The following is a 26667-nucleotide window of genomic DNA, read 5'->3' as shown; positions in this document are numbered from 1 at the left end:
ATGGCTAACGTTAAACGCTAGCCACTGTCAAGAAATACTATAATGTGGTGATACACATTTGAGGGTAGATTCACCAGGGGCTGCTGCTCCTTTAAAGCAGACATTCAGAGTGCTGACGTAGACACTGCTTAGGGTTTCCGGGGTGAGCCATGTTTGCAGCAGCCTAGCGGTTAGCTGGTTGCCACGAGAGATTGAGCTGTATCGGTGTTGTTTTGTGTGGCGAGTAAACGGGATTGATTCGACTCAATCTCTCCGTCTCCTCATTCCTGCACTCCCACAATACCATACTTGGTGTTCATGTTCAGATAATTTTCACAAAAAACAATCGGGGTTATGAGAATATCGTCTAATGTTTTCAATGTACTTTGATGCCTAACGTATCATTGCATTTATGTGCTAAAAAGATCGCTAATCGCTGAGCTAGCGCTAATCGTCAAGCTAGCTGTTAACTGATTAGTGGACAGCAGACAGCATGATGAAGCTTTAAAGGTGCATGTTGTATCTGTCTGTCTTAATACATTCAATTAGACGGATAGACATAGCGAATTAAATCATACTCATGACAAAGACGTATTCAACTCTGCTCTCTTTATCAGTAGGTCTTTTTTTTAATCAGTAGAAGTCCCGGCATACCATGCATCTTCTCATGACGTTATCACTAAGTGTACTGACAGGTGTCAAACAGCTAATCAACATATGACATCCCCCTTTTCCTTGGAAACAAACTTACCGTTTACAAACAGTTGTTAACAGTGGCATTGCAAAAAGATTTTTTTTTTCTGCTCATAGACAACTCACAAACTCGTGTCTTTCCAACCAACTAGTGCTTAAACATGTTTTAACATCAAGTATTTATTGTCTACCCATCAACATCACCCATACAGTTTATGTACATATTAGGTTGTGACGTACTGCACATATTAGGTTGTGACGTAATCAGACATTCTATTGGGTGGTCTTTTAACCCTCTGGGATCCTGTTGTCTGGCGTGTTAGTGTCAGTGGGTACTGTCTGTGTCACAGTGGTGCGTGTATCAAAGTCCACTGTACTGTCCTCTCCTCCCTTTGCATTCTCCCGCTCACAGAGCGACTCTGTTGGTCCATTGGTTTGGTATCTTTTAACAAATGTAGTGTTTCTAGAGTAGCGGGCTCCCTCTGGAGATTCTACAACTACTTGATTCCCTGTCTTATTTATGACTTTGTGTGGTGTCACATTGAAAGCGGGAGTGAACTTGTCCACTTTTTCCTGACGTACTAGAACTGTATCGCCTATGTCCACTTCTGACTACTGTGCTCTTCGCCGTTCATCTGCGTAGTTTGGACTCGCCCTTCTGTTTTGAATCCTGGTCACGCACTTCCATGTCTGCATGTGACTCCGTGATCTCTGGCAGCTTTCCTCTCATTTTGCGTTTAAAGAGCAACTCGGCTGGGCTCTTCCCTGTTGTGGTGTGGTCAATGCTCCTGTACATGGTCACATACGCTCTAAGCTCGTTTCCAGTCGAGTCCTTCTGACTGACCAATCCTGATCCTCTCCATCAAGGATGCATTTTGTCGCTCGACTTCTCCGTTAGCCTGAGCCCATTTTGCTGTTGTTTAGGTGTGCTGTAGCCTAGGTACCCACCTCTCTATGCGGGCACAGGGTTTGGATTGGGGCTCGTATATTATTTCTAATGGCTTATGGTCAGTTACCAAATCAAACCTTCGGTCATACACATAGGGGTGTAGTCTCTCGCAAGCCCATACAAGAGCTAAGGCCTCTCTCTGTCTGAGTATTTCCTCTCAGTCAGTTAAACTACAACTCACATAGCATATTGGCACTTCCTGTCCCTGTTGGTTCTGAACCAGTACTGCACCTAAACCTACCGGACTGGCATCCGGTATCACTTTAGTTGGTGCATCCTTGTCAAAATATGCTAAGGTGCCAGCTCTAGCCAACTCCTCCTTAAGCGCCTTGAATGACCTTCTCTGTTGCGATCCAAATACAAACGATGTGTCCTTTCTTGTTAAGCGATGCAGTGGCTCTGATAATGCTGCAAATTGTGAGATGAATCTGCTACTATACCCCACAAGTCCTAAGAAACTCCTCACCTCTGTGGCATTCTCTGGTTCTCGAGCATCTGCCACCACCCGCACCCTCTCTGCCGTTGGTCCGATGCCCTTTTCAGACAACAAAATTCTCATGAATATTAACCTGTCCATGTTGAATTGACATTTTTCCGGGTTCAGCGTCAGTCCCCTTTCCATCAGTCTGGTCATGACAGTATGCAGGCATCTGTCGTGTGTTTGCCGGTCAGCTGCGTGCACAATGATCTGATCGTCTGAGAAGTTTTCAACACCTTCAATTCCAGCCAAGGCATTAGCTATTACATGTTGGTACTGGTCGCTTTCTGAAGATAACCCAAATATTAGTCTTTTGTATCTGTACACACCGTTATGCACTGCAAAGGTAGTGATTTCTCTTGACTCAGGGGTCAGTTCAAGCTGGTGATAGCTCCATTTCAGGTCTGGCTTAATAAACACTGTCAAGCCATTCATCCCTCTAAGTATCTCGTCCACTGTAGGGTTTGGATATCGCTCTCTCACTATGGCCTGGTTTGCACGTCTCACGCCTAGACATAACCTTACATCATGGTCTGATTTTGGTACAATAACCACAAGGTTTACACATGGGGTGGGGCCAGTTACGGGTTCAATAATGTCCATGTCCAATAATTGTTTTATTTTGGCCTCTACTACCCCCTTAGGTTGAACGGTATACGCCTCAGCAGCTGGGCCGCAGGTTTTACCCTCGGGTCTATGTACAGGTTTATCTGTTTAGTGTTCAGCCGTCCTACTCCCTGGAATATCTTTGGATACTGCTGTTCAAGTGACTGTCTTATGTCTACCACAGCTGAGACATCTGCGCCTATTTTTAAAACTCCAAGTTTCATGGCTGTTTCCCTTCCTAGTAGTGGCTCCCCATTGCCCTTAACCACAATGAACTCTGTCTGCTCGGTTTTGCTACGTATTGTAATCTTACATGTAAAGGCACATTTAACTGACAGAGGTTGGCTAGACGCATAAGAAAATGACTGTCTCGCTGTCTTAGGGATATATGAATGACACTTAATGTGTTGTAACTTTAACCATCCCCATGTGTTTTCATCAATAACATTACTGGCTGCACCAGAGTCAGTCAGCATTTTCAGATTTACTCCCCCTACACAAAAGGTTAAGTCTCCCAGTCATTTCATTCCCATTAATCACACATGCAAAGTAATTTTTTGCCTCTACATTGTTCATACTGTGTTTCTTTATAGGCCTACCCTTTGTGCGGCACACTTTTGAGAAATGATCCTTCCCACCGCACTTATGACACGTTTGTCCTCGCGCTGGGCATTTCGGATCCTTGCCCATTTGGTCAGGGTGTCCACATCTGTAACATTTCCTTTCATTGTCCTCTCCACTTCCCCTTGGTTTCCTTGCCGCGCGTTTCACCCATTCCCCTCCATTTTGTGTAATGTGACAAACAGTCTCTATCTCCGCCTTCTCCGTGCATGACATGGCTGACATCTGCTCCTCGACATTTTCACACTGTGAGGCTATTTGTAACGTGTGGGTGAGTGTTAGGCCTAGCCCTTGTTCTAGCAGTTTCCTCCACACATATGTTGATGTACATCTACACAGGACAGCGTCCCTTATCTGATTATCAGAACCCCCCCCCCGCCCCCAAACCCAGTCTCTGGCTGCCTGCTGCAAACGAGTGGAAAATTGTTGTGCAGTCTCACCTGGCTTTTGGGACAGCTTGTGAAACACCTGTCTGGCATATTCTGCGTTGATTTGGGGGTACGAAGCAGAGATTTAAAGCGCGAACTGCCGCCGCATAGTCCGCTGGCTTACCTGTGTTCCCTAAAGTCAAGAATATGTCTTGTACATCTGGTCCGGTGTCGGTACTTGATCTACTTGCCCTACCGGATATGCTGGGGGTCCTGCGACTACAGATGACATCACTACTTCACGTATTATGACTGGGTAGGGGCTTGGGGAGGGGCTAGTTCAGTTTAGGAACAGTGGGAAACAGTAGATTAATGTTAGACGCAGCTCGGGCCTTCAACCCTCGTGTGCGTTCGCTTGTCCAGGACTCCTGAGGTTTGGGCCTCGCTCCTTAGACACAGCTCAGGCCTTCAGCCCTCGCACCTTTACTAACCAACTCTATGTCAACGTGGATTGTAAAAAACACACAGCTAAATAACTATAAAAATAGCGTTAAACAATGCTAGCTAGCAACATAATCCATGACGTCATACGTAGTCGAAGGACCCCGAGTCGATATTGTACCCGAGCAGAAATGGAACCCACACTGGCTAAGGGCTCTTCTCCACTGTCTCGTAGCATCTGTAGAGTGTCATCAATAATGAGTCTCTTGCCGATGGCATATAGCTCAAAAGACGTTAGCCACCTCGTCCATCTTGGACCCAACGTGGCTGGCTCAGCGAAGCAGGCAAAATTCTGAATGCCGGTTTCTCCATCCTACCTACCTAAACTTGAATATCTATCTAAATCTAAACGAGCACGGTTGTAATCCCCGTTGCTAGTGTTGTGTCTGTCTGTCTTAATACACTCAATTAGACGGACAGACATAGCGCATTAAATCATACTCATGACACAGATGTATTCAACTCCTTGCTCTCTTTATCAGAAAAAGTCCCGGCATACCATGTGTCTTCTCATGACATCATCACTACGGGTACTGACAGGTGTCATACAACTAACCAATACATGACAGTGCAGTTTACTTATTTTGTCGACATTAAAGCCATTTGGTTTGAACATTTTAATGGTTTGTAGTACAACTACAATGTGATTTAACTGATTTTGGTTATTGAAACTGTGATGTGCCCTGTGATGGTCTGACGGCCTGTCCAGGGTGTTTCCCCACCTGCCGCCCAATGACTGCTGGGATAGGCTCTAGCATCCTCCGCGACCCCAAGAGGGGGATAAGCGGTTCTGATAATGTATGGATTTAGATTGCCAGTGAGCAAGCAATGACAACACTCAGAGCTGGCCCAAGGCATAAGTGAACTAAGCGGTCGCTTAGAGCCCCCGCGCCAGCAGGGGGCCCCCAAGAGCACTTGAAATGTCAAACATGACAGATTGATAAATATATATATATTTGTGTGTGTGATATATCATATCAGTAGTAATCACCAAAAAACAAAAACTAAATACTTTGATATCATGTTGTTAACAGATTGACAAATTAATGCCACTGGTTTCATCATTTCCGCTGCCTATGTCAGAGCTGGGGTCAGGTTCATGCGCATTATAACTGTAAATAAGTACATCGCGACAGTATGTCACCTAAAAGGATTTATCCGTCTGGTGCAGAGAAGCGAAAGAGGAGGAAAGCAGAGGAGGACAAAAAACAGCAGGATAAACACGTTTCCACGACCAATTACGGCATGTTATCATGAACATTCACTAACAATCTACTACTACTTTCGGCTGCTCCCGTTAGGGGTCGCCACAGCGGATCATCCGTTTCCATTTCTCCCTGTCTTCTGTGTCTTCCTCTGTCACACCAGCCACTTGCATGTCTTCCCTCACCACATCCATAAACCTCCTCTTTGGCCTTCCTCTTCTCCTCTTCCCTGGCAGCTCAATATTCAGCATCCTTCTCCCAGTATACCCAGCATCTCTCCTCCACACATGTCCAAACCATCTCAATCTTGCCTCTCTTGCTTTGTCTCCAAACCATCCAACCTGAGCGGTCCCTCTAATATAATCGTTCCTAATCCTGTCCTTCTTAGTTACTCCCAGTGAAAATCTTAGCATCTTCAACTCTGCCACCTCCAGCTCCGCCTCCTGTCTTTTCGTCAGTGCCAATGTCTCCAAACCATATAACATAGCTGGTCTCACAACCATCTTGTAAACCTTCCCTTTAACTCTTGCTGGTACCCTTCTGTCACAAATCACTCCTGACACACTTCTCCACCCACTCCACCCTGCCTGCACTCTCTTTTTCACCTCTCTACTGCACTCCCCGTTACTTTGGACGGTTGACCCCAAGTATTTAAACTCAAATGCCTTTGTCACCTCCACTCCTTGCATCCTCACCATTCCACTGTCCTCTCTCTCATTCACGTATAGGTATTCCGTCTTGCTCCTACTGACTTTCATTCCTCTTCTCTCCAGTGCATACCTCCACCTCTCCAGGCTCTCCTCAACCTGCACCCTACTCTCGCTACAGATCACAATGTCATCCGCGAACATCATCGTCCATGGAGACTCCTGCCTGATCTTGTCCGTCAACCTGTCCATCACCATTGCAAACAAGAAAGGGCTCAGAGCCGATCCTTGATGTAATCCCACCTCCACCTTGAACCCACCTGTCATTCCAACCGCACACCTCACCACTGTCACACTGTCCTCATACATATCCTGCACCACTCCTACATACTTCTCTGCAACTCCTGACTTCCTCATACAATACCACACCTCATCTCTCGGCACTCTGTCATAAGCTTTCTCTAAATCAACAAAGACACAATGCAACTCTTTCTGGCCTTCTCTATACTTCTCCATCAACATTCTCAAAGCAAACATCGCATCTGTGGTGCTCTTTCGTGGCATGAAACCATACTGCTGCTCGCTGATCATCACCTCTCCTCTTAACCTAGCTTCTATTATTCTTTCCCAAATCTTCATGCTGTGGCTGATCAACTTTATACCTCTGTAGTTGTTACAGTTCTGCACATCGCCCTTGTTCTTGAAAATCGGTACCAGTATGCTTCTTCTCCACTCCTCAGGCATCCTCTCACTTTCCAGGATTGTGTTAAACAATCTAGTTAAAAACTCCACTGCCATCTCTCCTAAACATATCCATGCCTCCACAGGTATGTCATCAGGACCAACTGCCTTTCCACTCTTCATCCTCTTCATAGCTGCCCTCACTTCCTCCTTGTTAATCCACTGAACTTCCTGATTCACTATCCCTACATCATCCAACCTTCTCTCTCTCTCATTTTCTTCATTCATCAGCCCCCCAAAGTATTCCTTCCACCTTCTTAGCACACTCTCCTCGCTTGTCAGCACATTTCCATCTCTATCCTTGATCGCCCTAACTTAATGCACATCCTTTGCAGCTTGGTCTCTCTGTCTAGCCAATCGGTACAAGTCCTTTTCTCCTTCCTTAGTGTCTAACATTCACTAACAATAACATTAGTTAAATAGATGCCTCAAACGAGCCAAAGTATAGTGAGCTAACGTCAGCTAGCATATTTAGCTAGCTAGATGGCTAGTGCTTTAATCTAAGATTAGCGAACAAAATATACCAGTAGCGACAGTTACCCCATTAAGATAGAAATGTCTATTGCTACTATTCATAGGTATGGTAACGATCAAGCATGGACATAATATTGTCAGTGGTGGGAGGTGGGTTTAGCATGGGGGGTGAGCGGGGCCAAATAAAATTCTGCTTAGGACCCAATAAAGCCTTGGGCCGTTCTGACAACACTACTGACTGTTGCCATTGCTTACTTATTGGCAATTTAAATTTAACATTGCACTCATTAGCTGTAGCTTATATTACAGAGTACCAACAATGTTTTTAACTATTAGGTGGTATTTAAACTATAGATGTAGCAGCATACTCATAAAATTGGTAAAGGGTATGGCTACACTTCAACAAAGGGGAAAAATACATGAATAAAGGTTTATAAAACTACAATTCACTGAGCAAGTAGTTGGCTTTACCTACAGCGCACAAAAAGTGGTTCATAAAGCCCTATATTACAACCAGACCAATAACCAGACCAATAACCCCCTTCAAGTCCCAGGTTTATTGTAAGATGGTTTTCAAACAGGTAGACTCATAGTTCATTAAAAACATTGTCTTAAACTAATTTAAATATGTATAAAACTTCAGTTTTAAAATCAGTTATATGTCCTTTATAATCACGTAAACATCACTATTGGTTTTTGTAGTGTGTCATAATAATAATAATAATAATTAGTCATAAAAAATTATAATCATGTCCCTTTATAATTTCACTCATACTATATTATAAAGATTTATTTCATAGCAAGTGTGTCCTAAAAATAATAAAAAAACAAAATGGGGATGTCCGCCTCAAAAGGATGCATGTGTTTCATCAATACTAAGCTAATAGCTTAACACTGAACAAAAACTCACCTAGTTCAGTCTGGCTGGTCATCTTTACCTCAGGATCCTGGAAATAACAAAAAACAGCTTAATCCATGTAAGTCACGCTTTTTAAGGTGGGTGGTTTTGCCAGAGGCATATGTACTAAAACCCGAAGAGTAAAATCACAACATTTCACAAAACAAATGAGGAAAAAAAAAAAAAACTAAAAATATATAAATAAATAAAATAAAATAATAAGAATAAGAATAATAAACAGAACCACACCATTTCACAAAGTAATTTAAGCAATTTAACGTAGCTGAAAACTAATTTTTGTAACCTCAGAATTGCATCTATGCTCTTCGCAGATGATGTGGTTTTGTTGGCTTCATCAGAACGCAACCTCCAGCGCGCACTGGGGCGGTTTGCAGCTGACTTTGAAATGTCTGGGATGAGAGTCAGCACCTCCAAGTCTGAGGCCATGGTTTAGCGGGCATGGCCAACTGGGAGGAGACCCAAGGGTATGCCCAGAACTCGCTGGAGGGACTACATGTCGAAATTGGCCTGGGAACGCCTTGGGATCCCCCAGGAGGAGCTGGAGGGCATTGCTGGGGAGAGGGACGTCTGGAATGCCCTACTTAGCTTGTTCCCACTGCAACCCGACCCCGGAGATGCTGCTGATGATGAATGAATGAATGAATGAATGAAAACAAGCGTTCTGGTAGTGTAGCGGTCTATTCCGCTGCCTACCAACATGGGGATTGCCGGTTCGAATCCCCGTGTTACCGGCTTGGTCGGGCATCCCTACAGACACAATTGGCCGTGTCTGCGGGTGGGAAGCTGGATGTGGGTATGTGTCCTGGTTGCTACACTAGCCCCCCCTCTGGTCAGTCAGGGCCCCTGTTCAGGGGGGAGGGGGAACTGGGGGAAATAGTGGAGATACATCTGGCTGCAGACAAAATGGCGGACCTCCGCAGTTGACAGGAAATCATGTGACCTCCGCGGTGGACATGAAACCGGACGTTGGTCTTCTTCGTGTCGTTTTTAAGATTGCAATCCGCCATAAAACGGAAAGAAGTAGAAGATACTGCGACAGCAGTAAGAAGATACTTTAAAAAGGTTAGTTGTCTTTTCTAAGGTTTTATTCAATGTTGTCTATCAAACTTAATGTATCGAGGAATCCAGCGAGCGTGGGTATAACTGTTACCAATATGGAGAAAACACATTGGAAATGTCAAGCTGCTCTAAGCAATTAGCTAACGTTAGCTAGCGATGTTTCCTTGCGTAATTGTTGCAGGCCATGTAGCTAGCTAAGCACTTATTAAAATATTTGTGTAAATGAATTAGTTTAATTGAGTTTAAAATGGATACTGTTTGAGGTTCAACGGATTTGATTCCAACTGAAACGACATGCCAGCTCTGTTCAGGCAATCCCCAATTGGAGGAAATCTCGCACATCACAGACAAAGCCAGAATAGTTGGCATGAATGGTGTAATCCAAAGTAAGTTAAATGCATCCTTTAGTTTATTTAGTTTATAAAAGGACAGTGTGCATGTACATTAATCATTTGATTAACCATATACAGCTGATTTAATGTCCTAATGTATATCCTTATGTGCATTACAGACATCTCTACTTCCAATAGAAGGTGTACTGAATGCCACATGAGCTACCGTTATCAGGAATGGACAGATGGTCTGCTTGATTTCAATGACCATGTCATTCTGACACTGCAGCTTTGCCTTTACCTAAGGCACAATCTTCAGGTGTGTAAAACGGTGTTAATGACAGACAACACAAGGAGTTATGACCAGAGGTGCACATAAGTGGTGCGCAGGTGCGCATGCGCACTTAAAATATTCAATGAGCACCAGATTCAAGTGTTTTACCGCACATTTGCGTACCAAACATTTTGCAGTGCAGAGTATGAGCCACTAATTTCTCCAAAATGTCAAAGAAGCAAGCGACATTGAGTAATTTCTTTGGTGTTCCTCAATCTCCACCAAAGAAACGCCATACTGAACCAGAACCAAAGTCAAAGCGTAAGTTTTAAGAGAAACGGCTGCAGGACATCGGCTGGCTTCAAACAGATGACGCCCGCACCGAGATGTGATGTAAACTATGTCGGGAAAATCCCACATTAGCGGATAGAAACTGCCACTTTTATATGGGGACGAAAAACTTCAGCCATCCAGCTTTTGATAAGCATGCAAACAGCAGAGAACACCAGAAAGTAGCGGAAGCTATTGCTAACAGGCGCAGCCAGGACCAGAGACCCAGCGGCCAGCTCGACACGTGGCAAGACAGACTGACGGAAGAACAACATCAAGCACTGACAAACATGTTCTTGTTGGCCTTTCACAAAGCGAAACACGCACGTCCTATGCGTTCATACGAGGAGGATATTCCGCTTCTCAAGAGGTTAGGAGTTAACGTCGGGACTGCTTATCATTCCCGAGAAGGGGGATCCCGCATCACGGAGAGCATCGCTCAGACAATAAGTTCAGAGTTAAGGGAAAAACTGAAAGCAGCTGAATTTTGGGGTGTGCTTTTCGATGGATCCGAAGATATAACAAAAACGGAGCAGGAAATTGTGTACATTGTTTCTGTGTCCCGCAACGGAGAATACAGCTCAGACTTCCTTGGATTAATTAATCTGGGGGCCAACCGAACAGCACAGGACATAGTGGATGGACTTGTGCAACTGTTCAATGATTGTAGTTTAGCTGAGTGGAAGGCAAAGTTGGTGTCGGTATGCAGTGATGGAGCAGCTGTCAACATTGGGGTTTACAACGGGGTCATTCCCAAATTACGTCAGACGGTGGATATCGGGGATTCCCTTGTGCATATCCTGTGCACCACCCACATGCTGGAGAACTGTGCTAAATCAGCTGATCGTGTGGCCCCATACTGTGAGTCATTTAATAAATCTATCATCACTTTGCTAAGCTTTTACTTAAAGAAAGGGGGTGCAAAACGAATTGCACAACTTCAAAAGATATGTGAGGAGAAAGACATTGATTTTGTCAAACTAGGTAAGTTCCACAACATCAGATGGTCTGCATGGAGACAAGAGACTCTGTTTAAAATATGGAGAATGTTACCAGCCAATCAGATCCAAGCGGCAACAAGTGATGACAGTAGCCTAAAACATATCTGCACAGAGCATTTTCGTTGTTTCCTAGCCAACATGCTTGATGTTGGGAACATTTTACAGTTCCCCTCCCTCAGGTTCCAGAAAGACAATCTGACTATTGGTGAATGCAAAGATGAGCTCATGGTTGCTATTGGATAGTTGACGCTACTGATGGGCAGTGAGGGCAAGTACAGGGAGGAGACTGTGGCACATGCTGAAGCTGACAGGGATAAGATTGATGTGTTGAGAGCTTTAATTCATGAATTTGAAAGCAGATATGAATCCCTCAAGTCATGCGATCACTTTTTGATTTTTGATCCTACAACTTGGCCTAATGAAATGAAAGACCTCCACGGTTTTGGCAATACAACACTTAGTAACATCCTTGAGAAATATGAGGCCAGCATGCGTGTTGACAAAGATTCAACTTTAAGAGAGTGGATGCGTTTAAAGAAAGCTGGGAAACGTTTGGCAGCCTCCTCTGTGCATGATCTAGTCAATGTAGTGAACACCAGCAACCCAGGCAGTTACTCCAACATTCAGAAAGTCCTTCTGCTGTCTCTTACACTGCCCTTGAGCAGTGCTGCGTGTGAGAGGGGATTTTCACACCTGAATATAATAAAAAACAAGTACAGATCCTGCCTGTCAGACTATCGCCTCTCATCTCTAATGCACATCCACTTATCTAAGTTCACAACAGAAACCTTTGACCCAAAGCCAGCAGTAGACTTGTGGATGCAAACAGCTAATCGTAGGCTGAAGCAGCGAGAAAGGAGCAGGCCTAGTACATCTGGTGTTTTTGAAATAGAGGAAGACAGTCTGGAGGGGAGTGATGATGATGACGACGATGTTCTGTAGGATAACAGAACTTTCAGTGCTTTAAATAGCAGTATCTGTTGTGAGTTTGATTTGGTTTTCAGTGTTTGAAAAAGCAGTCATTTGTATATTTAGTTTTCACTGCTTGAAGAGCAGTCATTTCATTTGAAAGTCACACGTATGGCACTTTAAAGAACAGACATTTTGTTGTAACCGACTGCTTTTATTCATTTTCAATTGAAATTAAAGTACATGTAATGTTATCCACTTATCCCTCATATTTTGTTCATTTTGTGAGGTGGGTGGGTCATGGAAAAATGTATTTAAAAAAAGGTGAGCACCAAGCAAGAACCTCAGGTGCTCCTTTGAGAACCAGACCAAAAAAATTATGTGCACCCCTGGTTATGACCTTCATTTATTCCATATTGACCCAGAAAGACTTCATCAATTGAAAATTGTTCAACTAACTATTGTCGCAAGATTTTCCAAATTCTCTGTAGCCCCTTTTCTGCTAGTGCTGTGGTTTCTGCAGCACTAATCAAAGTTAAATTAGCAGCCTATTCCACATCTGCAATTTATTTGCCCATTTTTAAAATAAGTACATTACCAGGTACAGTGATTGCAGGGAATGATGTTACTAGTTACAGTAGAACTGTGTTTTCAGCATATTCATACCTTCCATTTCAAACCTTTTCCTGTCTTATTTTTTTTTACCATAGAATCATGTGTCAGTGTCTAGAGTCATCAGCTCTCTGGAGGCTTTGTGTAAAGAACGGTTTCCAGCCACCATCTTAATTTTTCAAGCATACTTCCACTTTGAGGCACTTTGCAACAGAGAATACACATACTCATGTGTAAACTGTGGGTTCTACCCCCCTGTGGTGGTTATGGACCTCCACAGAAAAGCAGTGTTCAACTTTGAGGGCAAGTTTTTCCTAAAAGTGCTATTTAGGTAAATCGCTTTTTAACTACCGTTTTGTAGGTGCCACATAAACTACAATGTACTTACTACTCATCCTCAAAGGATATTTTGTGTCTTATGTTGTGTTTGGTGATTGCAGTTAGTGAGCTGAAACAACTGAGTGATGACTGCCAAGGTGAACACAACGTAGAGGCATTTTGGGAATCCGCCCATCTACACATGATAAGCAGAGGATTTTTTGATGGTGAGTGTTGTGAGACCAGGTCAGGTTGCTCTCCATGGTGCCGAAGGTGGGTCAGCAGTACAGTGGAGCGCCGATGGGAGATCGGGGCGCCACAGTGTATATAGTTTGTCAAAAGCGTAAAATACACCAGGTCCCATCGGATGTGACTGCGTCTCCCCGGAATGAACTGTATTAGATATTTCAATATTTTTGAAATTATGTTTTTGATGCAGACTCTTCACAGAATCCATTTGTTGTCCAACCGGCATATGACAATTGGGCCCCATGGATTGGGAGGGAGACGAGGAAAAGCAGCAAAGTACTCAACACGGAGTATGAAAAGGTCCCATTGCAGACATCGAACTAGACATCGAACTAGAATAGGGTCTAATTAGCTTTTCAGGTTTCATTATTTGATCTTTTCAAGGCATGGCAAGGTTTTTGCCCACTGGACAGAGCAGTCCAAAGCTCTACTGAGAGGTGACCTGCCTCCTGTCTTCAGGCTCCCAAGACTCCGGAAACGGACGTTTTCGGAAGTTGTCCAGGTCAGATTGAAATTCAATTTAACTACCAGTATAATCAGAACCATTAATAACTAATACATTCAGGTGCTTCAAACACCTTATTAACTAATGCTGAAAAGTGCATTGTTAAATAAATATATTTTTCAGTCATCATCTGTCTTGTTGCTCTCTTACATTACAGGAACATAATGAGGGCTTAGAACCAGAGGGGGTAAGTGACGTTTGACAAACTTTACAGGACAGCCACAACAAAATGACCATACATTGTCATTGCGTGTTGTGTTTTTACGATATTTGATGAATTACTCTGGGTTGGTTTAGAATTCACAAGTTGTCCTTTGCCACACATCCCTAGAGGTTCCTTTACGCTACTTGATGACCACGACACTCACTACAGCAAAGATGGCAAAACGTGCAAGAGAAGCCCGTAGGTCTGCCAATGAAAGATTGGTGGACTTCATCACGAAGCTGAAGGGGTCGGACAAATGGCCACTGGTATGATACCAATAATAATAATGCTTACACATAAAAACATTTCTAATAGCAAAAAAGATGATCAAAGCCTGATCTTCTGCAGTGCATTTATTTGACATGGTCTTTGTTTCTATAGGAAATAATCACAGGTGAAGGCAGCTCCAAGTGGCTGGTGAATTGCAGGTCTGCGAAACCAGACAGGGTCTTCACCTACCTGGAAGAAGACGACCAAATTGATGAAGTTTTTAAGCACATCAACTTGGTCCTCAAAGGAGCCACAAAACGTGCACCTTATGTCCCAACGAGAGAGTTCCAGAGAGTCAGCTTCGTGTTGGATGTGCTGATGCCTGAGGTGAGGTTTAACTCAACCATCTAATCTTAGTTACATTGATTTCAATAATTGTCTGTTTATCCAGTCATCAAAGCCTGTATTATAACTGTTAAAAGGGCAATTCTCGATTTAGTGAATGGGTTATGCTCGCCCCACCACTAATTTGTATTGTGTTGTAAATATGGGACCCCTTTTAACTGGAGGTTATCTATCTCTACCAGGCCATTGTCCATGCTCTTGTGGCAGTGGACAACCTCTCTCTAGCTGAGGCAAAGAGAAGATTTAACGCGGGACCATTGTATGATGAAAGGTACAAATGTCTGAAATCATTCTACCACTTTGTGCCTGACATCCCCTAGCTGTGTTAATATTCATGATATACCATGAGTTCTCATGTCCGATCGATTGTATTTCTTATCTCTCCTTTTCTCTGTCTCTTTTCTTTTCCCAATGTATTCTTTAGTGAAGTGCAAGAATTTAATGATATTATCAAGATGCAGAAGAGGCAGTAGATCGAGGCCGAGCATTAATATTTTTATTTCTATTTTACTTTATTTTATTTATTTTGTTTTTGTTTATTATTATTATGTAAAACCTCAACCACATTCTGTAAAATGCTGAACCCGATGATAACACTGAAAAATAATAAAATAAATTACTTTAAAAAAAAGAAAAAGAAATGTGCGTCTGCCTTGGGGGCCCTCCACCCCGGGGACCCCCACCAAGCCCCTGGTCACAGATGTTTACCATGTGAAGATGTCAAATGTTGCACACAATATCACATGAATAAAGATTATTGTTATATTTAACCATATTATCAAGATGCAGAAGAGGCAGTGGATCGACGCTGAGCATAAAGGCAGGGTTGACTTACATGTGTAAATGTATTGTTTAGTGTGTTCATTTTATTCTTTGACATTAACTAGTTTAACAAGCCTGTTCATTGACCGTTATTCGCATCACGTAAGCATACGTGAACGTGCTCTTTCACACAGTAGCCTTCGTTAAGTTTAGTCTCTTTACACAATACTGAGGCGCTTTGATAACAACATGTACAAATACACTACCGTTCAAAAGTTTGGGATCACCCAAACAATTTTGTGTTTTCCATGAAAAGTCACACTTATTCACCACCATATGTTGTGAAATGAATAGAAAATAGAGTCAAGACATTGACAAGGTTAGAAATAATGATTTGTATTTGAAATAAGATTTTTTTTACATCAAACTTTGCTTTCGTCAAAGAATCCTCCATTTACAGCAATTACAGCATTGCAGACCTTTGGCATTCTAGCTGTTAATTTGTTGAGGTAATCTGGAGAAATTGCACCCCACGCTTCCAGAAGCAGCTCCCACAATTTGGATTGGTTGGATGGGCACTTCTTGCGTACCATACGGTCAAGCTGCTCCCACAACAGCTCAATGGGGTTCAGATCTGGTGACTGCGCTGGCCACTCCATTACCGATAGAATACCAGCTGCCTGCTTCTGCTCTAAATAGTTCTTGCACAATTTGGAGGTGTGTTTAGGGTCATTGTCCTGTTGTAGGATGAAATTGGCTCCAATCAAGCGCTGTCCACTGGGTATGGCATGGCGTTGCAAAATGGAGTGATAGCCTTCCTTATTCAGAATCCCTTTTACCCTGTACAAATCTCCCACCTTACCAGCACCAAAGCAACCCCAGACCATCACATTACCTCCACCATGCTTAACAGATGGCGTCAGGCATTCTTCCAGCATCTTTTCATTTGTTCTGCGTCTCACAAATGTTCTTCTTTGTGATCCAAACACCTCAAACTTGGATTCATCCGTCCACAACACTTTTTTCCAGTCTTCCTCTGTCCAATGTCTGTGTTCTTTTGCCCATCTTAATCTTTTTCTTTTATTGGTCAGTCTCAGATATGGCTTTTTCTTTGCCACTCTGCCCTGAAGCCCAGAATCCCGCAGCCGCCTCTTCACTGTAGATGTTGACACTGGTGTTTTGCGGGTACTATTTAATGAAGATGCCAGTTGGGGACCTGTGAGGCGTCTGTTTCTCAAACTAGAGACTCTAATGTACTTATCTTCTTGCTCAGTTGTGCAACGCGGCCTCCCACTTCTTTTTCTACTCTGGTTAGAGCCTGTTTGTGCTGTCCTCTGAAGGGAGTAGTACACACCGGTGTAGGAAATCTTCAATTTCTTAGCAATTTCTCGCATGGAATAGCCTTCATTTCTAAGAACAAGAATAGACGGTCGAGTTTCAGATGAAAGTTCTCTTTTTCTGGCCATTTTGAGCGTTTAATTGACCCCACAAATGTGATGCTCCAGAAACTCAATCTGCTCAAAGGAAGGTCAGTTTTGTAGCTTCTGTAACGAGCTAAACTGTTTTCAGATGTGTGAACATGATTGCACAAGGGTTTTCTAATCATCAATTAGCCTTCTGAGCCAATGAGCAAACACATTGTACCATTAGAACACTGGAGTGATAGTTGCTTGAAATGGGCCTCTATACACCTATGTAGATATTGCACCAAAAACCAGACATTTGCAGCTAGAATAGTCATTTACCACATTAGCAATGTATAGAGTGTATTTCTTTAAAGTTAAGACTAGTTTAAAGTTATCTTCATTGAACAGTACAGTGCTTTTCCTTCAAAAATATGGACATTTCAATGTGATCCCAAACTTTTGAACGGTAGTGTATGTGTACTGGTTTATTTACAAGGATAGACAACATGAATGTAATGGTTAGAAATGTGCGTCTGCCTCGGGGGCCCTCCATCCAGCCCTCCACCCCGGGGACCCCCACCAAGCCCCTGGTCACAGATGTTTACCATGTGAAGATGTCAAATGTTGCGCACAATGTCAAATTAATAAAGATTATTGTTATATTTAACCCAATTTATTCTGTTTGTACATGCATATTAACCCTTAATAGAGTGGGATATCCCACTGTTATTATGGCTAAAACAAATAGTCTCATTGTCATATGTATCTTAGACTGTGTGCACAACTGCACTGGTAATTGTAAGATTTGACTGAGAGGAAATGCCAAATTTCTCAATTGAGTACACATCAAATTAGGGATCGGCTTGATAGGTTTTGAAGATATTTTACTTTTAGACATTGAATACTAAAAGCCTATGTTGACTTAACTACTATTTCACCTGGGCCCTATACTACAAAGCGAGTTTGTGTGTGTTTGTAAGTTTCGGTAGATAGCCCCTTCAGTCTCATTTGTCCCAGTAGTAGATAATGGCAGGTTTTATGGGTGTGTTGAAACTGTGGTTGGATAAGGCACCATGTTATCAGAGCCTGTGTATTGTGCTCACAGTGTTTGCTCAAAGGGGCATCTGTTTGCCATTGAGTCTAGGTTATTTTGCCCTTGATGGGCTTCTGTAAATCTTACCATAATTGTTACACACTCAGGCAGTGACTTTCTGTATCCGATAATAACTGATTAATGAGGGTCGAGTCGTTAGAAAAATAGCCCACATTCTAACCATCCATAGCGAACGTTAGCTGGCATTTGCAAGTGTTGTTAGACATCTAGCTAACGTAACGCAATTGCTAACATTGTTAGCTAACGTAACGCAATTGTTAGCTTGCGTTACGTTAGCTAGATAGCTAACAACACGGTCAACTGCGGAAGTCACGTGATTTCCTGTCAACTGCGGAGGTGCCTCTTGCGGAGGTCCGCCATTTTGTCTGCAGCCAGCTACTCTTGAAATAGCGTGATCCTCCCACGCACTACTTCCCCCTGGTGAAACTCCTCACTGTCAGGTGAAAAAAAGCGGCTGGCGACTCCACATGTATCGGAGGAAGCATGTGGTGGTCTGCAGCCCTCCCAGGATCGGTGGAGGGGGTGGAGTAGAGACCGGGATGGTTCGGAAGAGTGGGGTAATTGGCCGGATACAATTGGGGAGGAAAAGGGGGGGAAAATAAATTTTAAAAAAAAGGAGGAACTCCACTACGCTATATCATCTGCACCACTCTGTCTTTGTGGAAGACTGGTGAGGAAATAAAGAAAAAAAACTAGACTATCTGGTATTTTTGGAGCATTCTGACCACTAAACATCAGCTTTGAGATTAAGATTTGTTCCCCGAGCTACTTGGGGTACCTCTTATTTGGAAAGTCTTGAGAAACAAAATGCATGACACAAAGAGCAATGGACTGTGTGACGGTCCTCATCTTTCATCTTTTTCTAGTAGTGGAAAAAAAAAAGAAGCGGAGCAGCACTGATGCTGGGCAGCCACGATTTTGATAAGAAAGTCCTACTAACCTTGTTTGGTGAAGCTACGCTGCCGGCTGCCAAATCAACCATCACTGGTCTTACATCTCGTAGACATGATCCAGTAGCATCTGTTCTCTTAGGACTACGTAATCTGCAAAAAATTGTAAAAAAATTAATTAAAAACTTTCATCTTTAACTATGGCATCAAATTTATTATTGCATTTGTATAGAATAGTAGGATTTACCTTTGAATACTGCTCCCTTTACATGATCCAGCTGAGAAGAAAAACACAAAGTCTCAAGTTATAAAGGACATTCAACCAAAAAAATTGCTAAGATAAAAACAATAAATACACAGCAAAGTGAACTGACAATACCAATTCAGTGTATACACACACACACACACACACACACACACACACACACACACAAGTAGCTGCAGAAAGAATTCAGGCCCCCTCACTTTCAGCACACTGTGATGTATATTACATTTTAAATGGATAAAAGTGCCCTTTTTGCCCATCAATCTACATCCAATAAGTCATAATACTCAGTAATAACAGCATCGAGTCTTCTCTGGTAAGTCCCTACTAGCTTTGCACATCTGATTTGGGCAGTCTTCCTGGCACATTCTTCTTGGCATTCTTCCTGGCAGATCCTCTCGAGCTCCGCCAACTTGAAGGGGAAGCACCTGTGAACTGCATGTTGCACGCAACTCCTCTCTTTGGGTCTGCTGCCGAAGTAGCACTCCATCAGTTCCATAAAGGTGAGAATCATGGCCAGACTTAACACAGTCGACTGCACCTGACACCCATGACTCACGGACGGTGCCCCATCAGAAGAAATGGAAGCAGATGTTAACACAGCCCCTTCACACTATCTCCACATCACAGGAACCAATGAGCTTATACATGGCACTGCAACAGTAATCCTGCAGATGCTTATGTACAAGATTAAGAGCACAAGCCAAAGAGCGTACGCTCCATGGAGAAGAAGGCTTGAGGTCAAGATCAAGCAGCCCGGAGAGACATTAACCAGCTAACAGAGGTGCAGAAGAGAGTGATGAAAGATAGTTAATTTCAAAATTTAATAAATTACATGTTACTAGTTACTTTCACTTGAAAGTAATAAGTTACTTAACAACATTAGTCTGTGTTCAGTAATACGTTACTGAAAACACTAATTTTGTGTTACTTTCACCAAAATAACTGCAGAAGTACGACTAGGCATTATAAAATTGAAGAGGGTAATGATGTTTCATTGAGGATACTCAAAGCATGAAAGCTCAAGTTTATTGCAGTTCATTACAAATCCCTTGTGGGAGGACGCCTGTGCGTAACAGCTTTTTACATGGAGCGGCTGATTTGCCTGCAGCCACCACACAGTCCCTGTCAGGGGGTGACCAGAGTCCAATCACATGGAGAAGGAAGACGACTGGGGACAGTCCTCTGTTGCAGCCTTCATCCACCTTCACTGGCATTGTCTTCCACCAGTTCCACTGTTGAGGTCTTTGTTGGATCACACTTCATCTGGAACCTCCCCCTTGACCTATTTAGCCTTGGGTGACCCTACCAGGGGCCAAGCTCCGGACAGCATAGCTCTTAGGATCATTAGTACACGCAAGCTTCTCCACCATGACAAGGTGGCGATCCAGGAGAAGAATCCTTCCATTAAACCTTCACCACTGATATTAAAAGTAGCTACATTACACATCAGAAACACATACAACATTAAGTCTGACAAAAACTAAGTCGGTGGATGTGGGCATGATGCCTACAGTGGTGCTTGAAAGTTTGTGAACCCTTTAGAATTTTCTATATTTCTGCATAAGTATGACCTAAAACATCATCATATTTTCACACAAGTCCTAAAAGTAGATAAAGAGAACCCAATTAAACAAATGAGACAAAAATATTATACTTGGTCATTTATTTATTGAGGAAAATGATCCAATATTACATATCTGTGAGTGGCAAATGTATGTGAACCTTTGTCTTTAGTATCTGGTGTGACCCCCCCCCCCCCTCTTCTGCAGCAATAATTGCAACTAAACGTTTCTGGTAACTGTTGATCAGTCCTGCACATCGGCTTGGAGGAATTTTAGCCCATTCTTCCGTACAGAACAGCTTCAACTCTGGGAAGTTGGTGGGTTTCCTCACACGAACTGCTCACTTCAGGTCCTTCCACAACATTTCAATTGGATTAAGGTCAGGACTTTGACTTGGCTTCTCCAAAACATTAACTTTATTCTTTAACCATTCTCTGGTAGAACGACTTGTGTGCTTAGGGTTGTTGTCTTGTGGCATGACCCACATCCTCTTGAGATTCAGTTCATGGGCAGATGGCCTGACATTTTCCTTAAGAATTCACTGGTATAATTCAGAATTCATTGGTTCATCAATGATGGCAAGCCATCCTGGCCCAGATGCAGCAAAACAGGCCCAAACCATGATACTACCACCACCATGTTTCACAGATGGGATAAGGTTCTTGTGCTGGAATGCAGTGTTTTCCTTTCTCCAGACATAACGCTTCTCATTTAAACCAAAAAGTTCTATTTTGGTCTCTTCCGTCCACAAAACATTTTTCCAATAGCCTTCTGGCTTCTCCATGTGATCTTTAGCAAACTGCAGACGGGCAGCAATGTTCTTTTTGGAGAGCAGTGGCTTTGTCCTTGCAACCCTGCCATGCACACCATTGTTGTTCACTGTTCTCCTGATGGTGGACTCATGAACATTAACATTAGCCAATGTGAGAGAGGCCTTTAGTTGCTTAGACGTTACCTTGGGTTCCTTTGTGACCTGGCCGACTATTACACACCTTGCTCTTGGAGTGATCTTTGATGGTCGACCACTCCTGGGGAGGATAACAATGGTCTTGAATTTCCTCCATTTGTACACAAACTGTCTGACTGTGGAGTCCAAACTCTTTAGAGATGGTTTTGTAACCTTTTCCAGCCTGATGAGCATCAACAATGTTTTTTTCTGAGGTCCTCAGAAATCTCCTTTGTTCTTGCCATGATACACTTCCACAAGCATGTGTTTTGAAGATCAGACTTTGATAGATCCCTGTTCTTTAATAAAACAGGGCACCCATTCACACCTGATTGTCATCCCATTAATTGAAAACACCTGACTCTAATTTCACCTTCAAATTAACTGCTAAGCTTGAGGTTCACATACTTTTGCCACTCACAGATATGTAATATTGGATCATTTTCCTCAATAAAGAAATCACCAAGTATAATATTTTTGTCTCATTTGTTTGTGTCCTCTTTATCTACTTTTAGGACTTGTGTGAAAATCTGATGATGTTTTAGGTCACATTTATGCCAAAATATAAAAAATTCTAAAGGGTTCACAAACTTTCAAGCACCACTGTATATATTGAAATTTGAGAGAACATACATCTTAACCAGAAGAGATTTGATTTGCAGCAGAGAATAACAGGATTTACCTTTGATGTTTTCCATTTCCAAAATGAACTTCTTATATTGCTGCTCAAGATCCTTTGTACCATCTGAGTCTTCCTTGCACAGAGTCTGGGCAAAATTATTGGCTTCAAGAGCTCTTTCGCCCTCTCCCAGGTAGAACAATGCCTCACAGTACCGATAATGACCCTGGTAAACAAACTCGTTGAATTATAAAAGGGCAGTAGCACTTAAAATAGCATTTCCTCCAAGAATCCTCAAACATTTTCACAGGCCTGTCTTTATGCATGCTCAATAATCCAGTTAAGGAAATCACAGAAAGGTGAATCAGTTCATCTGGACACAACGATTATTGAGAGAAACGTTTCATAACTCATCTAAGCGACCTCTCAGCTGACTGCAGGTATCCCCACACTTATAAACAATACAGTGGCATACAGTGTTTTCAGTTGTCGTGCCACTATATTGTTTATAAGGGTGGAGATACCTACAGCCAGTTGAGACTGAAAAGAAATAAGAAAAAGGAAATAACGCTATATGTAAAATAGATCCCTGTCTGATTTGGGATTGTTTCCCATGAAGTCGCTCTGTCTAATGTCCCACCACTTATGACTGGATGCTGAGTACAGTAGTGTTACTTTTTAAGGCAAATTGATGATTAAAGCTAAGTGACCTGTACATAATTCAGAAATATGTGCTCTTGCATATATTTGTTTTTAGTCACAAATGCTTAATCCTTGGGGTCAACTGTCCGAAGTAACGGAGTGCAGAAGAGAGGTGAAGAAGAGGGTGCAGGCAGGATGGAGTGGGTGGAGAAGAGTGTTAGGAGTGATTCGCGACAGAAGGGTACCAGCAAGAGTTAAAGGGAAGGTTTACAAGATGGTCGTGAGACCAGCTATGTTGTATGGTTTGGAGACAGTGGCACTGATGAAAAGACAGGAGGTGGAGCTGGAGGTGGCAGAGCTGAAGATGATAAGATTTTCATTGGGAGTGACGAAGAAGGACAGGATTAGGAATGATTATATTAGAAGGACAGCTCAGGTTGGACGGTCTGGAGACAATGCGAGAGAGGCACGATTGAGATGGTTTGGACATGTGTGGAGGAGAGATGCTGGGTATATTGGGAGAAGGATGCTGAATATGGAGCTGCCAGGAAGGAGGAGAAGAGGAAGGCCAAAGAGGAGGTTTATGGATGTGGTGAGGGAAGAGATGCAGGTGGCTGGTGTGACAGAGGAAGATGCAGAGGACAGGAAGAGATGGAAACGGATGATCCGCTGTGGCGACCCCTAACGGGAGCAGCCAAAAGAAGTAGTAGTAGTAGAGTCGTAGTAGTCACAAATGCAAGCCCTGCAATAGCTGACTGATATCTGTACAGAAATGTTATTAAAGAAATGTGAATCAAATATTACTATGTAAACCAAGAGTTACAGCAAAACAGATTCTCTACATCAGACATCACTTAATACGTGTACTGAACTTTCATTACAGACTGCAGAACCTTGTGGCCCGTGTTAGTAAGAAAAATACCTTTGCCCATAGTGGCTTTATCAAAGAAGCACGTTTTCCATCAGCAACAGCTTTTCTGCAAGGCCAAAAATGACAATCAATAAGTTAAACATAGACCATATTAAGCAAACACATTTTCTCGCTCTCTCTCTCTCTCACACACACACACACACACAGTGGATATAAATAGACTACATATCCCTGCTGAAATGGCAGCTTTTTGTGATGTAAAAAAATGAAACCAAGACAAATCATGTCAGAACTTTTTAACGCCCTTAATTTGAAATGGCAACCTATAAAAAATAAAGTGAAAAACAATCAGGAACATTTTAGGGGAAAAAAAATACAGAACTTAGAATAACCTGGCTGCATAAGTGTGCACACCCTGTTATAACAGGGGATGTGGCTGTACTCAGAATTGACTCATCACATTCAAACTCATGTTCCAGTAGTAAATATGCATCTGTCATCAGTTAAAGTGACTGTAGCTGTGTCCCAACTCATCGGCCGCATCCTTCACAGGCTGCATTTGAAGACTGACTACGTCACAGTAGCATGCCAAGGCTGTCCCGTTCCAAAGGCTCCTTGAAATGTGGCAGAATGTGGTCAAATGTGGTCTTCTTCCCCTGAATTTGGAGGATGCAACAGATGGATCCTTCGCAGCTCAACCTATCCCAGAATGTATTTCGGTCCGGTTACATCTCCAAGTCTGAGGCCATGGTTCTCTACCGGAAAGTGGTGGATTGCTCCCTCTGGGTTGGGGATGAGTTGTTGCCTCAAGTTAAGGAGTTCAAGTATCTCGGGGTCTTGTTCACGAGTGAGGATAAGATGGAGCGGGAGATTGACAGGTGGATTGGTGCAGCATCAGCAGCAATGCAGACGTTGTACCGGACCGTTGTGGTGAAGAGGGAGCTGAGCCGGAAGGCAAAGCTCTCAATTTACCAGTCAATCTTCATTCCAACCCTCACCTATGGTCATGAGCTTTGGGTAGTGACGAAAAAGGTCAGTTCGCGGATACAAGCAGCTGAAATGAGTTTCCTCCAAAGGGTGTCTGGGCTCAGCCTTACAGATAGGGTGAGGACCTCGGACATCTGGTGGGAGTTCGGAGTAGAGCCGCTGCTCCTTCGTGTTGAAAGGAGCCAGGTGAGGTGGTTCGGGAATCTGATTAGGATGCCTCCTGGGCGCCTTCCTTTGGAGGTTTTCCAGGCACGGCCAACTGGGAGGAGACCCTGGTGTAGACCCAGAACTCACTGGAGGGAGTTGCTGGGGAGAGGGCCATCTGGAGTGCCCTACTTAGCTTGCTGCCACTGTGACCTGACCCTGGAGAAGCGGCTGATGATGAATGAATGAATGGATTTTTTTTTTCCCAAAAAGAGAAACTGGCTTCGCAAACTTCGGCTGATAAGACACATCCAACGCCGGTGGCGAAGCGTCTCTATTTCTTTGAATAAATGGTAAAAAAATTAATTTACATTTTCTGGCTCAATTTCTAACGTTTAGCTGAGCGTCATTAAATGAGAAAGTGGTCTACGGAGATACTCAGCTGTGTAAGTAGCTGAATGTCAACTGTAAAGGTTGCCAGGCTACAGGAGCGGAACTTTGTACCGCAGGGGTAAGGGTGGGAACAGCTAGTGATGCAGCTGGAAGTCCTCCGTAGATCAGACCATCTCATTTGACAATGTCTGGTTCCTGCCTTCACAGTCTATGCAGGACCAGCCTTGGTAGACTGCATCCTTCAAAGGATGCGGCCCCTGAACTGAGACAAAGTTCGGGGGCTGCAGTGAGACAAAGTTCAGCGGTTCCTGTTTTGCATCAAAAGGAGCCAGTTGAGGTGGTTTGGGCATCTGATTAGGATGCCTCCAGGGCACCTTCCTTTGGAGGTTTTCCGGGCACAGCCAACTGGGAGGAGTACCCGGGGTAGACCCAGAACTTGCTGGAGGGACTACATGTCAAATCTGGCCTGGGAACACCTAGGGTTCCCCCAGGAGTAGCTGGAGGGTGTTGCTGGGGAGAGGGATATCTGGAGTGCCCTCCTTAGCTTGCTGCCGCCGTGACCTGACCCTGGAGAAGCGGCTGAAAATGAATGAATGAATGTTCCTGTAGGATTTTCCTGACATCTTCTTGGTTGCATCCAGTGGCAAAATCCATGGTCCACAAAGAGCTTAGAGAGCATGACCAGCATCTCATTGTTGAACGGTATCAATCAGGAGAGGGGCACAAAAGAACTTCCAAGGTAGTAGATATACTGTGGAAACACAGTGAAGACACTCCCTCATAATCTGACAGCTCTAGGAAGTTTTTGAAAGGGAAAGTGAAAATATTGCCAAGTCAAGATCTGCCAAGCTGATAACACACTTACTCAAAAAGACTGAGTGCTGTCATAAAATCAAAAGGTGCTTCAACAAAGTATTAGTTTAGTGGTGAGCTCATGTATGCAACCAGGTTATTTTTTAAGTTTTTATAGCTTATTTTCTCTGAAAGGTTTGTTTTTCCCTTGAATTTTACAGGCTGCAATTTCATATTCAAGGTGGAAAAAGTTCTGACATGATTCATCTTGGTTTCTTATTCACTAAACAAAAACCTGCCATTTTAACAGGGGTGTGTCTCACACACACACACACACACACACACACACACACACACACACACACACACACATACACATCCGTGTAACATTATTCACTTCCCTGTCAGTGGGTGATTGGAATGCATACATACATATATACAAAAATCTCTTTCTTGCGCTCTTACTTTAGCACTGGCTTTACTCTTAGATGCTTGTTTAGAGAGAAGATGCACTTATGACCTCTGATGACTAGTAGTTCTCCTGATTTCCTACGTTAAATGCACTTATTGTAGGTCACTTTGGATAAAAGTGTCAGCTCAATGACTGTAATGTAATGTAATATACACATGCGTACATACATACATACATACATACATACATACATACATACACATACACAC

The 26667-nt window shown here is 43.1% G+C and overlaps 1 protein-coding gene across 4 annotated transcripts in view; it reads right to left on the bottom strand.

Moving 5' to 3' along the window:
• The window catches only part of ttc3 (tetratricopeptide repeat domain 3), a 128865-nt gene that overhangs the window by 70563 nt on the left and 31635 nt on the right, over positions 1-26667 (bottom strand). For 3 of the 4 annotated variants that reach the window (XR_008810616.1, XM_056285128.1, XM_056285129.1), the window contains exons 11-15: positions 23722-23776; positions 22221-22383; positions 19010-19040; positions 18813-18915; positions 8173-8209 (exon numbers count right to left, since the gene is read on the bottom strand). Coding sequence is in view for 3 of the 4 variants with exons in the window: in XM_056285128.1 (XP_056141103.1) it covers positions 8173-8209; positions 18813-18915; positions 19010-19040; positions 22221-22383; positions 23722-23776 (389 nt within the window). In the remaining variant the exon portion in view is untranslated. Of the gene's footprint in view, positions 1-8172; positions 8210-18812; positions 18916-19009; positions 19041-19314; positions 19337-22220; positions 22384-23721; positions 23777-26667 lie in introns of those variants that run through there. The other variant, XM_056285130.1, reaches the window with a different exon arrangement.

This window comes from Lampris incognitus, chromosome 8 (genome assembly GCF_029633865.1).
Source record: "Lampris incognitus isolate fLamInc1 chromosome 8, fLamInc1.hap2, whole genome shotgun sequence".
Classification (NCBI taxonomy): domain Eukaryota; kingdom Metazoa; phylum Chordata; class Actinopteri; order Lampriformes; family Lampridae; genus Lampris; species Lampris incognitus.
The sequence above is the reverse complement of the archived record's forward strand: the minus strand, read 5'-3'. Positions and strand labels throughout refer to the sequence as shown.